Here is a 16,136-nt window from a genome sequence, read left to right as displayed (position 1 = left end):
GGCAAGTATTGCTGAACACCTTCCTCCCAGTCATCAGCAGCTAAGTCTGGAATGTCCTTCTGCCAGAGCTCATATAGCTGGGAGACCTTGGACATGTCCAGGGCAGCAAGCATATTGTATATTGTGGATAGTGTTTTCCCTCCCTCAGCAGATCTGAGCTCACCCTCCACCTTCGACATCTCCAGAACCGCCAGGGATGGGAATTGGGATTGATAGGCGTGACGCAGTTGAAGGAATCTGAAGAACATGCGGTTCGATAGCCCTCTATCTCTCTTCGGGGTATCAAAGGTAGGTGTTTTAAATAGCCTTGCAGGAGGTGAATGTCTTTTTTGCATGTGTGCGCTGTAATACTTTGTTATGTTTTATGGTCTTATGGCTGCACCAGCTTTAATGCATCTTTTAGGGTGTGACCCCCCAAACATCTTCTTTGTTTACTTATCTGTCAAATGTCTCCCATCTGTCTGTTATGAGACCCAAAAAACTGCAGATTCTGTGGATGTGGATTCTTGCTATACACTGTGAGACAGCTGATTGGAGGAAGGGCACACACCCCCCTCAACATACATCCATTTTATTTGGGTACATCGTTGCACAACTACGAAACTGTCAGTTAAAGTAACACAGTGCTGTGACACAAAAAATGGCCTGGTCAGGAAGGAGGTTAAACCTTCCGGAGGTGAATTGGTTAATAACAAATTTCATTGGAAGAGTAAAACAGATATATACTCAAGCTCATCTGTATCCAACAGTCACGGACCACATGGTCCACCAGGCAATTCACAACCATGAGAAGACCCTCAGCGATGGCTGGCGCTTTTTGAGGGGAGATCCCCCCTTCCTCAGAGCCAAACCACTGCCTTCTACCCCTTGGGCCTCCCTGTTAGTTCTTTAATGTGATGGGTGGTGTAATTGGCCAATTGCATAGAGTTGCCACAAACCTCCTTTTCTGGGTGTCCTGCGCCAGCGATCCCGGCACCTCTTATTCTGTGTCTCCCCCATAGCAACCCACTCGCTGTGGGAGCAGACATGTGGGCAGGTCCAGCCCCACCCCCTGTACCCCTCTTGCGGGATTTGACTGATAGCAGTAGAAGCCAATGGCTCCCCCTGCTGCCGAGTCTCCTGTGAGAATAGAGAAGAGCTTCTGCAGACAGGCACAGTGCTGGATAGAGATCTGACTCAGTTAGGTGTATAGAGGTGAGGGGAGGCACAGACACATGAAGATTTTTTACCTTAATGCACAGAATGCATTAGGGAAAAAAAAGTTTTTGCCCTTAGAACCCCTTTACCGGAGTTGACCTTCTTTGTGCATTGTTTTACCATATGTTCAAGTTTTTGACAAATTAACCTAAGGGTATACTGGCACATACATTATACACCAATCAACCAAGACATTATGACCACTGACAGGTAAAGTGAATAATATAGATGATCTCATTACAATGACATCTGAAAGTGGGTGGGGTATATTAAGCAGCAAGTGAACATGTCCCAGAAGTCAATGTGTTGAATGCAGAAAAATGGGCAAGCATAAGGATTTAAACGACTTTGACAGGGCCCAAAATATACAGCAATGGTTAGATGACTGGGTCAGAGCAACTCCAAAACTGCTCTTGTGGGATGTTCCCAGTCTGCAGTTGTTAGGACCCAACAAAAGTGGTCCAAAAGTGGTCCAAGGAAGGAAAACCAGTGACCTGGTACAGGGTCATGGGTGGCCAGGGTTCATTGATACATGCGGGGAGTAAAGGCTGGCCTCTGTAGTCCAATCCGAGAGAAAAACTACTGTAGCTCAAATTGCATAAAATGGTAATGTTGATGTCAATAGAAAGGTGTCAGAACACACAGTGCATCACCGTTTGTTGCATATGGGGCCGTGTAGCCGAGGATCGGACAGGGCGCCCATACTGACCCATGTACACAGCCAAAAGTATCTACAATAGGCACGTGAGCATCAGAACTGGAACACAGGGCTATGAAAAATGATGGCCTGGTCTGATGCATTCAATAATGGTTTGAGGAACACAACGAGTTTGAGGTGTTGACTCCACATTCTCCAGATCTCAATTCAATCAAACATCTGTGGGATGTTCTGGAAAAACAAGTCTGATCCATGGATGCCTCACCTCATCACTACCAGGACTTAATGGATCAGCTACTGACGGTTTGGTGCCATATTTCACAGCATACCTTCAGAGGTCTAGTGTACTCCATGCCCTGACAGATTATGATGGGTGGTAATGATGTTTTAGCTGATTGGTGTGGAATGGGGTCATGCTTTTGTTGCATTTGAGTTTGGGCATTTTTACCTTTGGGTAGAGTGGCGAAACACCCTTTGCTGGCTTTTTATTACTGTCTGTGTTAAATTTTGTAATTGGAACATAAACAGAAGGCTTAAATCAAACATGTTACGGTTGTCACTGAAACAGGAGGTGAGGGGAAATCATTCAGAAGGGGCCATCTGTTCAGGGGATAGCTGTCGATAGCAAGATTCTTCTGTGGGGGGACTTCCACTTACATCCTACCACGATTCTGGGACCGAAAGTGAAGGAAAATTTCCCAGATGGGGACAGCAAAGAACAGGAAGATTGTAATGTTACCTTATTTTAACCAAATCTAAAGAAAAAAAAAACGGTTTTGACTTGAGTTCTTCTTTAAAGTGGCTGTAAACTCCATTTATGAAATTTGAGCTGGACACATCTTTCTAGTGTTTACTTATCTCTCTTCAAAGCCCTAAGTCCTGTGGCTTTCTCCTGCTCCGTTCTTCTGTTATCAGCATGATAACTTCTTATAAGTTCTCCGTCAACTGAGATAAAACCAGGCTGAGATTTGTGACGGGATGGTGCATTTTCACAGCACAGCTGTGCATTTTTTCTTCCTCTTTCTGCCTATATATAGTGGGGGTGTGTGCCTTTCCTCCAGTCAGCTGTTTCACAGTGTATGGCAAGAATCCACACCCACAGGTGAATCAGGAAGAGAAAATTCTGACAGGACATGCACTTTCTAAACAGTATATAAAGCTGAAGACAGCAGATATACAAGTAAAACTTAAGTAGGGAGATTTGTTTAATCTCTGTGTATTATCTTAGGCCAGTGTTTCTCAACTCCAGTCCTCAAGGCGCCCCAACAGGTCATGTTTTCAGTCTTCCTATTATTTTGCACACGTGATTTGATCAGTTTCACTGCCTTAGTAATTACTACAGCCGTTTCATCTGAGGGAAATCCTGAAACCATGACCCGTTGGGACGCCTTGAGGACTGGAGTTGAGAAACACTGTCTTAGGCTATTCACTTCACTGGGTATATGTGAGGGTTTACATCCACTTTAAGCCTAGGTTCACATTGATGCAATTTGTCAAATCGCATGCCAAATCGGTGGCTATTGCCGGCAATGGCACCGTCCGAATCAGTGCAGCGCCGACTTTGCAGCGCTGCACCGATTCCCAAAAGTACTACATTTGGCGATTTCGGGTGCGATTTTTATAGACCCCCGAAGTCGGACTGACATACTGGCACAAAATCGTGCGAGTTCAGTCCCTGTGTCAGTGTGGCTAAGGAAACATCTACCTCTACCATACCTGTAGATGAAGACAAACTGCTCTTTGTAGCTGTTCTTTCCTAATCTTTTACTCTCCACATGTTTGTATTGATGGTTGGAGTCATACCTACAGAAAAGGAAAATATTTATTTTGAGACCCAGCAGCACAAATATGTAAGAAAGTATTTAAAGTACAATACATCACAATCAGGGCCATCTTTTTGCATGGGCACGCTGGGCAGTTGCCCGGGGGCCCCACCTGGCCAGCGACCCCAGCCAAGGCCGGATTGGCCTATCAGGAAATTTCCCAGTAGGCTGCCTGCCCTGGGGCCACTTTGAGTTGCAGTTTCAGCTCTCCACTCTTTCCCTTTCTCCTCCTCCTCCTCCTCCTGTGTATCACGGAGCTTGTTGGGTCTGTGTTCGGCGGCCGTGCTGTAACAAGGTCCCACACCCCTAGCCCAGCTTGTATAATAGTAGATTGAATCAGTGTTCGGCCTATCACACGAGCCGGTCTAGGGGGGTGGGACGTTGTTACAGCACGGCGACTGAACACAGACCCAGCCAGCTCCGTGATACACAGGAGGAGATGCCCGCTGTGTGTGTGTTACCAGGCAATGGTGAGTCTGCATTAATTGACACAGTGATACTGCATTCATGGGCACAGTGAGGGTGCATTCATGGGCACAGTGAGGGTGCATCTGTGGGCACAGTGAGGCTGCATTCACTGGCACAGTGAGGCTGCAATGGTGGGCAAAGTGAGGCTGCATTCATGGACACAGTAAGGCTGCATTCACGGGCACAGTAAAGCTGCATTTGATGGGAAATCGTGTGTGATTGTGTAGACAGGGCCCCAGTGCACTGTATGGCCCGGGGGCCTATAATGCGCTTAAGATGGCACTGATCACAATCACAAATTGTAATATCAGCTCAGTTTTTGAAATCTAAAAGTGATGAGGAGAAATAAAGATAAAGAAGAAAAAATATAAAGGAAATCGTTTACAGTGGACATTAATTATGATAGAGCAATGTTAGCATGAAGTCGAACTTCACTTTCGCAATCAACACTGACTATTTTTAACACTTATGCTGCTAGCATAGGAAAGTATATAAAATGTATTTGTTTTTACACTGCTTCAGTTAATTCTTGGTTCCAGGCCTGGGCAATTGATGTCACCTGGGCCCAAACAAGGGGCGGCAAGAGGGGTGGCTGCCTTGGGCACTGTGGTATCATATGAGGTGAGGGGGTGCCACAAGGAGATTGGCAGGGGGGATTGGTGTTCAAAGGGTGGATTTGGGAGGCATCAACGGGTAAGAAATTTGATGTGGGGGGGGTGCTAGGAGTGGTCATTTTGGGTGATTTGTTTTGGGAGGGGGGTGGGGGAAAGAGGATTTGTGCAAGGAGGGGAAATTTGGAGAGTTTGTGCTGGAAGAGGTGATATGATAGAGGGGGAGGGGATTTGTGCTAGGAGGAGAATTTTTTTGGGGGGAGGGTGATTTGTGCTAGTATGGGTGATTGGAGGGGGGATTTGTGTTGGGAGGGGGGTTTTGGAGTGGGGGGATGTGTACTCATAGGGGAAATAGAGGGGTAGAGGATTTGTGCTAATTTTTTTTGGAGGGGAGAGGGGGAGTTGTGCTGGGTGGGGACTTGAGGAGAGAGAGAATTCAAGATGGAAGGGGAGCAGAGATTTTTGCTGGGAGGGGAGATTCTTATGCTTCTAGGTTAAGCATGCAGATTAGTGCTTTATTTTTTTTTTGGGGGGGGGAGGATTTTTGACACATAATGCTCATACATCTTTTTTTGGGGGGGGGGCAGTATGGTAAGTTCGACCCTGGGCTCTAGATGACCTTGCTCCAACACTGGAAGTCATACATCCCATCTATCCTTATTAAAGATGGCCACAGCCGGACATGATAAGGGGGTATTTTTCAAAGTGATTTCTCAGCAAAATAAAGCATGAAGACATGGATGGATGGATGGGCAAGTTTGCTTTAAATATTAAAAATTAACTGAATGTAATTTTTTGTTTGTGGTGCCCAGTTGCAGTGTAGTTCTGTTTTGAAGCAGCATTAAACCAAAAAGCAAACTCTTATTACCGTATTTATCAGCGTATAACACGCACTCCAAGTTTAGGAAGGAATTTTAAGAAAAAAAACACATTTAAATGCCCATCAATGCAGCCTTGTCAGTGCCATTTTAAGCCTTGTCAGTCATTTTCAGCCTTGTCAGTGTCATTTGCAGCCTTGCATTGCAGCCTTGCCAGTCATTTGCAGCCTTGTTAGTGTCGCTGCAGGTTTGCCGTTTAAAAATGGCGTCGTCGAGATACAGAGAGGATGTCCTGTGTATCTCGGTGGCTTTCGGCTATTTTCGGCTGCACTCGGCCGTTCTCCGCGCCTTTCTCCTGAACAGCCAAAAGCCGTCGAGAATGGCCGAAAGCCACGAGAGCGGCCAAAAAGCTCACAATCGGCGGGGGGTCGGCGTATAACACACACCCACAATTTTTCCCTGATTTTAAGGGGAAAAAAGTGTGTGTTATACATCGATAAATACGGTACAATGCAACTCACCAATTCTTAAAAGTGATGACTGCAGTTTTCTTTTTTTAGGCTTTCTTCTATTTTTTGCTGGTAATTCAGCCAGTAAGTCTGTTGTTTTTCAAAAGAACAAGCTCTCTTCCAGATTTATCAGTTTACAGGGATGAGACAAACCATTTAACACGAGCAGGGGAGCTTATAGTTATCAGCTTTTATTTATTCATGTAAAACCTTTATCCCAAAGGGAAAAAAAAAGGAGTTAAACAAAACTCGTGGCCACACATTAAAATTAGAAGAAAATAGGTTTAACCTTAAACTAAGTAGAGGGATCTTTACTGTAAGAGCGGCAAGGATGTGGAATTCCCTTCCACAGGCGGTGGTCTCAGTGAGGGAGGGGGGGGCATTGATAGTTTCAAGAAACGATTAGATAAGCACCTGAAGGACCACAACATACAGGGATATACAATGTAATACTGACATATAATCACACACATAGGTTGGACTTGATGGACCTTTTTCAACCTCACCTACTATGCAACTATATATGAAAAAGCCTAAAAAAGACAAACCTAATGCATTCACCATATTTAATGATTGGTAAACTGAAATATATTACATATATTACATTCTTGGTTTAGGGTTTAATACCGCTTTAAAGACAGAGGAGAGGGCATATTTAAATTAATGTATATGTATTTTCCCCAGCATGCACTTTGTAGTTACCGGTTGAGTTCAGTCATAAGAGCTGGGACAGCTTCTCCCTTGGCATCTCTGACCTCTTGGATGGCACTGATGTCACAGCGAGACAGAATCTGTTAAGAAAGGAGGGTCATGTGCCTTTTTCTTTAAAGTGATTACATGTTATACTTACCTGCTCTGCACACTGGTTTTACACAGAGCAGCCCCTGTCCTCTTCTTTTTGAGTCCCCTGTCAGTGGTCCCGGCTCCTCCCCCCTGCTGAATGCCCTCAATGGCAAGCCTCTTGGGGGCTATGGGTGCACTCGAGTAGGCTCACTCCTGAGCCGCACTCCTGTGAATTGTTCATCATTCACACACAGAGCACAGCTTGAACCCACCCCTGCTCTCCTCATTGGCTCACTGGCTGTGATTGACAGCAGCAGGAGCCAATGGCTCCTGCTGCTGTGTGAGCCTATGAGGAGAGAGATCCAAGAGACCAACTGCTCTCATGCAACTAACTGGATTTAAATGGGGCGCAGATAAGTATAAGTGGGGGGAGCTCCACCCAGGAGGTTTTTTATCTTAATACATAGAATCCTTTAAGGTAAAAAACCTTTTGCCTGTAAAACCGCTTTTAACAGCAAAAAAAGGGTAATATTTGTGCATACATTGTATAAAGTTTTTTCCTTTTGTCTTAGTTCAGACCAGTGCGATATGTAATACGATTTGACATTTCAAAACCGCATGACAAGTCACACCCCATTACCAGCAATGGAACCGTTCAAATCGTTGTGACTCAAGTCGCAGGGGCTTTTAAAAAGGTTCCTGCACTACTTTTTTGGTGATTTCACTGTGACCTGCATAGACTTATGTTAAATGAAGTTGCAAGCTGCAATGAAATTGGTGATCCAAATCGCACTGATCTGAAGTAGCGCAAGTTCAAAGCCACAATGGTGTGAACCAGGGCTTAAAAAGAACATCCAGAGATATAATTACCTCAAAAAAACCTTCCACTGCTGAAGCTTATCCCACCACTTTAACCACTTCCCGACCGGCGCACGACGATGTACGTCGGCAGAATGGCACGGGCAGGCAAACTGGCGTACAGGTACGTCCAGTTGAATTTGCCGCCCTGCCATCGCGTGCTCGCTCGGGACCCCTGTGAGTCTGGTCACGGGTCCTGCAGGGATACCCGCGATCGTCTCATGGGGAAGGAGAACGGGGAGAATGGGGAGATGCTGAGATTGCTGTGATTGGAGCAGAGATCAGTGTTCACTAGCACACAGCCCAGCCCCCCACAGTTAGTAACACGCCCCTAGAACACACTTTACTCCTACACTGCCACCTCCTTGTTAACCCCTTCATTGCCAGTGTCATTTACACAGGAATGCATTTGTATAGCACTGATTGCTGTATAAATGACAATGGTCCCAAAAATGTTTCAAAAATGTCCAATGTTTCCACCATAATGTCACAGTCACAATAAAAATCGCTGATCGCCGCCATTACTAGTAAAAGATAACTGATTAATTTAAATGCCAGAAAACGATCTCCTATTTTGTAAATGCTATAAATTTTGCGCAAACCAATCAATAATCGCTTATTTCCATTTTTTACCAAAAATATGTAGAAGAATACGCATCGGCCTAAACTGAGGGAAAAAAAATGTTTTTTTATATTTTTTTGGGGGATATTATAGCAAAAAGTAAAAAATAATGCTTTTTTTCAAAATTGTCGCTCTTTTTTTTTTTTTTTTTTTTTTTAAATAAAAACTGCAGGGGTGATCAAATACCAGCAAAAGAAAGCCCTATTTGTGGGAAAAAGGATGTCAATTTTGTTTGGGAGCCACGTCATATGACCGCGCAATTGTCAGTTAAAGCGACGCAGTACTCGAATTGCAAAAAAGTGGTCTGGTCATTGGCCTGCAAAATGGTCCGTTCTGAAAGTGGTTAAGAATCAGCCATTTTGGTACATGATATTCAGTAGATATAAAAGCAGAGTCGGCAATATGCTGGTTTTGGCTTCACATCCACCAATTCACACAGAGTATTTCCATCTCCTATAGCAGTGATGGTGAACCTTGGCACCCCAGATGTTTTGCAACTACATTTCCCATGATACTCAACTACACTGCAGAGTTGTCATGGGAAGTTTAGTTCCAAAATATCTGGGGTGCCAAGGTTCACCTTCACTGTCCTACAGTATAGCCTTGTAATCTACTGCAAAAAAGGTGACTATGCACAGAGGAGTTACTGTTCTTAGCTTGTCCCTAATATATTTTTTGCATGCTAACTACATAATATATTTTTAAAAACTTTCTTACCCAGTTACAATTACCCACCTTCACTAGCGTGCCCATTATCTTCTTATTTGACGCTTTAGCTTCTCCAAAACTTTTGATGTTGAAAGCACAGATCTTGAAGGTAGCTGCAGAGATATGCAGACCCAACAGGAAAAGTAGAAGGACAGGAGTTTTCATCATGTAGCTGTAAAAACAAGAGCTTACAATCCAATACACCATTGCAACTTTACTTTGATAACTGAAGCTGTTTCTGATGAATTAACAGTACTTACCTCTTGGCAGGGTATGGTCTCATTTCACTGAACTGTGTAGGCAAGAACTCCTTATTGTTGAAGAATAAGTGTTTGTGGAAGTTCAAAGTAGCCAAACTACTGATCTTCCATTACAACACTATCAATGTCTTGCCAAGTAAAAAAAAATGCTGGTATTATTTTAGTAAATGATAGATTGATGTAATTAGCAGGGAAATATCAAAGACTTCAAGACTAGAAGATGAGTAACCATCAATGGTGCCACGAATGCCCAAGGGAACCAGAAAAACAGTATCCTCAAAACTCTTAAATACAAGATGAAAAAATAACCAGGGAAATGCTTGGAATAAGTACAAATGTCCAAATTAAAAGAAAAGATTTTGATCCTTAGCAAGTTTCTAATTTAGCCATCCAGTATGTTTGGAACACCAAAAAATTTACTCGAACCAGTGCAATATATACCTAAAATCATTAGGAATTCCAAAAAAATAAATAAAGAATGTAACTCATTGCATTTAGATCCTTGGTTATTGAAGCTTAGGTTACCAGAAGATTAGACAGGACAAAAACCAAGTCAATGGATGATGAATGATCACGGTCAACACTGTTAATGTTCAGAAGTAACAGGTTCATATACACACAGAGCAGGTCTGTGAACAGAGGACAGGGTGGTGCCTGCTGTGTCAGTGCTGGGTCAGCAGGCTCTGGAACATAAGAGAATGGACAATACACAAGGCTGGAGCCTGCAGGAGGACCATTCTGCAATGTACATAACGTTTTTATAGTCGTCCCATGCGGTGTGCCTCATGACAACCTGGTGGCCACTACCTAGAAAAGCTAAATTGTCCTTCAGACCCAATAAATTATTACATGGACTGTAGCGGTTATAAAAAATCCTTTAACAAAACCTAATTTAATATACTATAAAGCATGGGACTTTTCTGCATCTCCTTAAAAGTGTTATTTTCCCAACAGTAAGGTCCATGTGCAAAGTGCAATAAACAGCAACTAGTCATCTTTTACTGAGCTGACAACATTGTGCTTAACATCAGGTGATTGTTATGAGTGGCCAAGTATCATTGCTATTTTCATTGCTGATCATTTTCAAATCCTTTGGGCTATCACTTCGGTAGCTGAAAGGCAATGTGGTCATTTGTAATGTGCCGTCAACTAAAGCCCCGTACACACGAGAGGACTTATGTCCGACAGACTTCCGAAGGAGTTCCGTCGGAGTTCCAACGGAGTTCCAACGGAGTTCTGACGGACTTTTCGGCTGAGCGGACTTGGCCACACACAATCACACTAAACTCCGATGGATTCGAACGTGATGACGTACGACTGGATTCGAATAAGGAAGTTCATAGCCAGTAGCCAATAGCTGCCCTAGCGTCGGTTTTAGTCCGTCGGAATAGCATACACACGAGCAAATTTTTCGAAGGGATCGGGTCCGGCGGAGTTCCTTTGGAAAAATTTGAAGCATGTTCCATATTCTAAAGTCCTTCGGACTTTGGCGAGTCAAAAGTCCGTTGCAGCCCACACACGATCGAATAGTCTGACGGAATCAGTCCGTCGGACTTTGGATGTTGAAAAGTCCGCTCGTGTGTACGGGGCTTTATGCTTTCCAATAGCTTTCATCAATAGGAGTCTACTACATCTAGGTTCATTTCATAGACACATAGATGTTCTATTGGTGGAAACCTTAATACACAGTGTACCAAGCTAATCACAAAATAACACATTTTATTTCAAATTGTTATCAATCATTTATTGTCGAGCTTTATGTACCTAGATGTTTGTACTTGCATAGAAAACTGATTACAGGAGTGCATCCAAACTGTGGTGATAAATATCGTATCTTCTGAATGGTCTAGAGTTGAGTGCGATGCCCCAGGGCTCTGTCCTGTGACCAATTCTGTTTACCTTGTTCATAAACGAAATAGAGGTTTGTGTAAATAGTTATGTGGCGGCCAAAACCCGTTGCAGGGTGGTCTTGACTTGCTGGGCTTACCAGTTACCTTCTCTTGGCCTGCTCCTCCTCGTCTAGGGGTTCCCAGGGTTGATACCCAACGACTTGTACACTGACACAGATGAAGTCCTTTTAGAAAGGTTTATTTTGCAGTAGAACTTTCAAATAGCACAGTCTCTTTAGGGAACAGGGGGCACGGTTGAAGAACTCAGGCACCTTGAACTGCAGGTCTAACAAAGTCTCTATTTCCACCCAGAGAGTAGCCACTCGCAGCTGGGCACTTCAAAGCTGAACAGATCTCAGTTGACTCAAAACTTGAACAATCAACTAAGGGTGAACAGGAACCTTTTTCCACCTTACCTGGAACATTTCCCGCTTCCTCAATGGTACTGGAAAAGTGTGAATTTGTCAATGTCCTTCCCAACTCAGTAACCAGGCACTTCTCAGGATGCCACTTGCCGGCCCTCCTCCGAAGAGTTCTCCCCCGGTCACTTCCACGAGCTGCGGTGTCCCTCCAAGCCGAGAGCACAACCGGACACTGTGAATCCTCCCTCAGTTATTGCGCTTTGGACCAGCCAGTTCCAAGACTCTGGAACAGACAGATCCCTACCCCAGACCAGGCAGGTCTATCGGGGGCCACTGACAGGAACATGCTGCGGGGTGTCGAACACCCCGTGACCGGGACCCCTCACGGGGCTACCCCAGTCCTGGAACACAGACCAGACCACATGGGTCTCACGAACACCTCAGAACCTTGAACACGTGACCCACACCCCCTTGAGTACCCCTTCCCTGACTCGGAACTCCCACTGATTGGCTCCAAGAAGGCTGATACCTAAAGATCCAACCAGACCTGGTTCTGGCCTGTCATGTTCATCTCACCCAGGCATGTCCAAAGTCCGGCCCGCGGCCCGGTTTTGAACGGCCCGCCTGGTTATTTGGACATACATATCTTTTGTGGCCCCCGACGATCTCCCAGCGCCGGGGCCACAAAAGATATATATGCTTCGGAAGGTACAGGGAGGACAGGACCGAGCGCCGTACACAGGAGAATTTCCTGTTTACGGGCGGCCTCTGTAATAGGAAGTCCTTCTCCTGCGCTGCCATTGGACGACTGTTCTGTCCATCAAAGGAGGCGGGACTTTCTATTAAAGAAGCCGCCGTGTAAACAGGAGATTCTCCTTTGGCGCTCGTCAGTGCATTCCTGGCAATGGTGCTGTGTTCCTGGCAATGGTGCTGCGTTCCTGGCAATGGTGCTGCGTTCCTGGCAATGGTGAGTCATTCCTGGCAATGGTGAGGCATTTGGGGAGGCATTCCTGGCAATGGTGAGGCATTTGGGGAGGCATTCCTGGCAATGGTGCTGCATCCCAGGCAATGGTGCTGCGTCCCTGGCAATGGTGCTGCGTCCCTGGCAATGGTGCTGCGTTCCTGGCAATGGTGAGTCATTCCTGGCAATGGTGCTGCATTCCTGGCAATGGTGCTGCATTCCTGGCAATGGTGCTGCATCCCTGGCAATGGTGCTGCGTCCCTGACAATGGTGCTGCGTCCCTGGCAATGGTGCTGCGTCCCTGGCAATGGTGCTGCATTCCTGGCAATGGTGAGGCATTTGGGGAGGCATTCCTGGCAATGGTGAGGCATTTGGGGAGGCATTCCTGGCAATGGTGCTGCGTCCCAGGCAATGGTGCTGCGTCCCAGGCAATGGTGCTGCGTCCCTGGCAATGGTGCTGCGTCCCTGGCAATGGTACTGCGTCCCTGGCAATGGTGCTGCGTCCCTGGCAATGGTGGGGGAATTCCTGGCTATGGTGGGGGAACTCCTGGTTATGGTGGGGGAACTCCTGGTTATGGTGGGGGCATTCCTGGTTATGGTGGGGGCATTCCTGGCTATGGGGGGGCATTCCTGGCTATGGGGGGGCATTCCTGGCTATGGTGGGGGCATTCCTGGCTATGGTGAGTGCATTCCTGGCTGTGGTGGGTGTGTTCCTGGCAAAGGTGGGTCTGCAGATGTGCACTGATTAGGCTGCAGTGGTGGGCACTGACCATTATTTTGCTTCACAGTTCTTTATTTAAACATTTTTTTTTCCTGAAACTTCCCTCTTAAAGTGAAGGTGTGTGTTATACGCCAATTAATACAGTATGTACAAATACGCCCAAGCTCATTTCTTCCCACACACAGCCACAAAGGCAAGAGAATTCTTGTTGGGCAGTGTATTAGAGCTCGAACGAACACACTTAGACCGAATTTTAACGATTCAAAGAATGTCAGGCAAAATGGTCGGCCCTCGCGCATGTTCACTTCATCAAATCCGGCCCTCTTTGAAAAAAGTTTGGACACCCCTGATCTCACCGTTCACATGACCAGGCAGAACTCTCAAACACAGCCTGGCCAGACTGGTGTTAAGGCCTACCTACACAATTAACCCTCAGAACCTTTATTGTTCTGAGACCAAAAACTAAATTTACAATGTGTATGACATTTGATCCCAAATGTCATCCGCTACAGTTATGCTTGCAGACATGTTTGCAGACAATACAAAGCTATACTTCAACTTCATAGCAGAATCTAGAAACTTTGTAAGAAACTTTATATATAAAATAGAGTGGGCACTGGGCAAATACATGGCAAACGAGGTTCAATGTACTGTAGAAAAATATAAAGTTCGCTTGGGGGCTAAAAATATGAATGTAAGCTACACACTATGGGGAGAACCACTGGGGGAATCAAGGATAGAAAAGGATCTGAGGGTTCTGGTAGATCACAGGCTGAGCAATAGCATGCAATGCCAAGCAGCAGCAAGCAAGGTTAGCAGACTATTAGCATGTATTAGAAAGGCTATTTACGCAAGAGATAAAACTATCATTCTAACCACTTTACAAAACTCTGATTCGGCTGCATACTGAGTATGTCATCTGGTTACATAGTTACATAGTTGGTAAGTTTGAATAAAGACAATAGTCTATCCAGTTCAACCTGTGTTGTTGTGTGTTTGTGTGTGTGTAGAAAATCATTATCCATATCCCTGTATATTGTTTTCTTTAAGATGGACGTCCAAGAGTCTTTTAAAACTATCCATTATTCCTGCCGACACCACCGATTGTGGAAGAACGTTCCACATCCTTATCGTCCTGACAGTGAAAAACCCCCTACGCAACTTAAGGTTAAACAGCTTCTCTTCCAGTCTCATCCTGTGGCCCCGTGTCCTTTTACACTCCCTGGGACTGAGAAATTTCATACTTTACTCTGGAATTCTCAGTTGTGATATTTGTATATTGCTATCATATCTCCTCCCAAGCATCTCTTCTCCAGGGAGAATAAGTTTAGTGCTTGTCATTCATCATAATTGAGATCCTCCAGTCCCCATATTAATTTACTAATTTACTTGCCCTTCTCTGGACTTTCTCCAGCTCCATCACATCCTTCCTGAGGACTGGTGAACAGAACCAGATGGAATACTCCAGATGCGACCAACCCAAAGTTTTATAAAGTTTTATAAAGTAGCAGGCTTATTGTTTTATCTCTGGAGTAAATTCCCTTTTTAATGCATTCTAATATTCTGCTGGCTTTGGTAGCTGCAGCTTGACACTGCTACTATGACCCCCTAGATCCTTCTCCATCCTGGAATCCCCAAGGGGTTCTCCCCCTAAGTACATTACCTTACATTTACCAATGTTAAACTTAATATGCCATCTAGTAGCCCACTCCATTAATTTATTCAGGTCCTTTTGTAAAGTTCCTATATACTGCTGTGATGTTATTGCCCTACATATTTTTATGTCATCAGCAAACACTGAGGATCGAGCTATTTATCCAATCCTCTATACCATTTATAAATAGATAAAACAGAATTGGTCCCAGGACAGAGCCTTGGGGTACCCCACTAACCACTCTAGACCATTCTGAGTACACGTTATTTATCACTACTCTTTGGAGACGGCCCCACAGCCAGTTTTCTATCCTGGAACAAACCCTATGGTCTATACCCACAAACCTCAGTTTGTAGATTAAAGCCGCGTGCGTACACACGGGTGGACTGTCTGGCCAACTTAGTCCGCCGAAACACATTTCAGCGGACAGTCCGCTCGTGTGTGAGCTTCAGCGGACTTTTTCAGCGTGCAGTCTGGCGGACTAAGTATTTCGGAATTTCCGTAATATTGTCCGTCAGACTTTGGTTTCAGCGGACAATCCGCTCGTGAGTAGGCTAGTTGGACGGACTAAGTATGGCGCATGCTCAGAAAGGATTTACACGGCGAAAGGTTGCATTGCTGTGTATTGGACTTCCTATTTCTAGTCCCGTCGTACGTGCTGTACACGTCATCGCGCAAACTTTCGGCGGACTGTTTTGCATCCGTGTGTGGTCAAGTCCGTTCATTCGAAAGTAGGACGGACTGTCCGTCGGATTGTCTGACGGACTAAGTTGGCCATACAGTCCGCCAGTGTGTACGCGGCTTAAGTGTTTGTGTCAGACTGTATGAAATTATTTTGAAAAATCCAGATACCCCCCATCCCTGTCCAGATTGCAGCTCACTTCCTCGTAGAATGTTAATAGGTTGGTTTGGCAAGAAAAACCTTTCGCAAACCCATGCTGCTATGATATGGTTTTCATCAGCAAATTCTTGGATATGGTCCCTTATCATCCCCTCAAATAGTTCACATACTACTGATGTGAGGCCTGTAGTTTCCAGTAATATATCTCTGCCCTTTTTTGAAAATTGGTACCACGTGGGCTTTTAGCCAATCAGCTGATACCAATCCTGTCATTATTCTGTCCATAAAGATTAGGAATAGTGGTCTGGCTATAACATGACTGAGTTCTTTAAGGACTCTCGGGTGTAAGTCATCTTTTCCTGGAAATGGCAGGCCTTTAATGAGTGGACTGTC

At 45.0% G+C, this 16,136-nt stretch overlaps 1 protein-coding gene across 2 annotated transcripts in view; it reads right to left on the bottom strand.

Moving 5' to 3' along the window:
* The window catches only part of LOC143973886 (deoxyribonuclease-1-like), a 33,503-nt gene extending 23,579 nt beyond the window's left edge, over nucleotides 1–9,924 (bottom strand). Inside the window, exons 1-4 of one of the 2 annotated variants that reach the window (XM_077474773.1) lie at nucleotides 9,316–9,924; nucleotides 9,083–9,227; nucleotides 6,787–6,875; nucleotides 3,572–3,658 (exon numbers count right to left, since the gene is read on the bottom strand). In XM_077474773.1, the coding sequence (XP_077330899.1) occupies nucleotides 3,572–3,658; nucleotides 6,787–6,875; nucleotides 9,083–9,227; nucleotides 9,316–9,338 (344 nt within the window). In that variant the 5' untranslated portion in view covers nucleotides 9,339–9,924. The remainder of the gene's footprint in view (nucleotides 1–3,571; nucleotides 3,659–6,786; nucleotides 6,876–9,082; nucleotides 9,228–9,315) is intronic. The other variant, XM_077474770.1, reaches the window with a different exon arrangement.
* Nucleotides 9,925–16,136: the final 6,212 nt, after the last annotated feature.

The sequence above is a fragment of the Lithobates pipiens genome, unplaced genomic scaffold (genome assembly GCF_037356315.1).
Source record: "Lithobates pipiens isolate NorthernLeopardFrog02 unplaced genomic scaffold, aLitPip1_a1.2 Scaffold_1, whole genome shotgun sequence".
NCBI lineage: Eukaryota > Metazoa > Chordata > Amphibia > Anura > Ranidae > Lithobates > Lithobates pipiens.
Note: the sequence above shows the minus strand (reverse complement) of the source record. Positions and strands in the feature narration are given on the sequence as shown.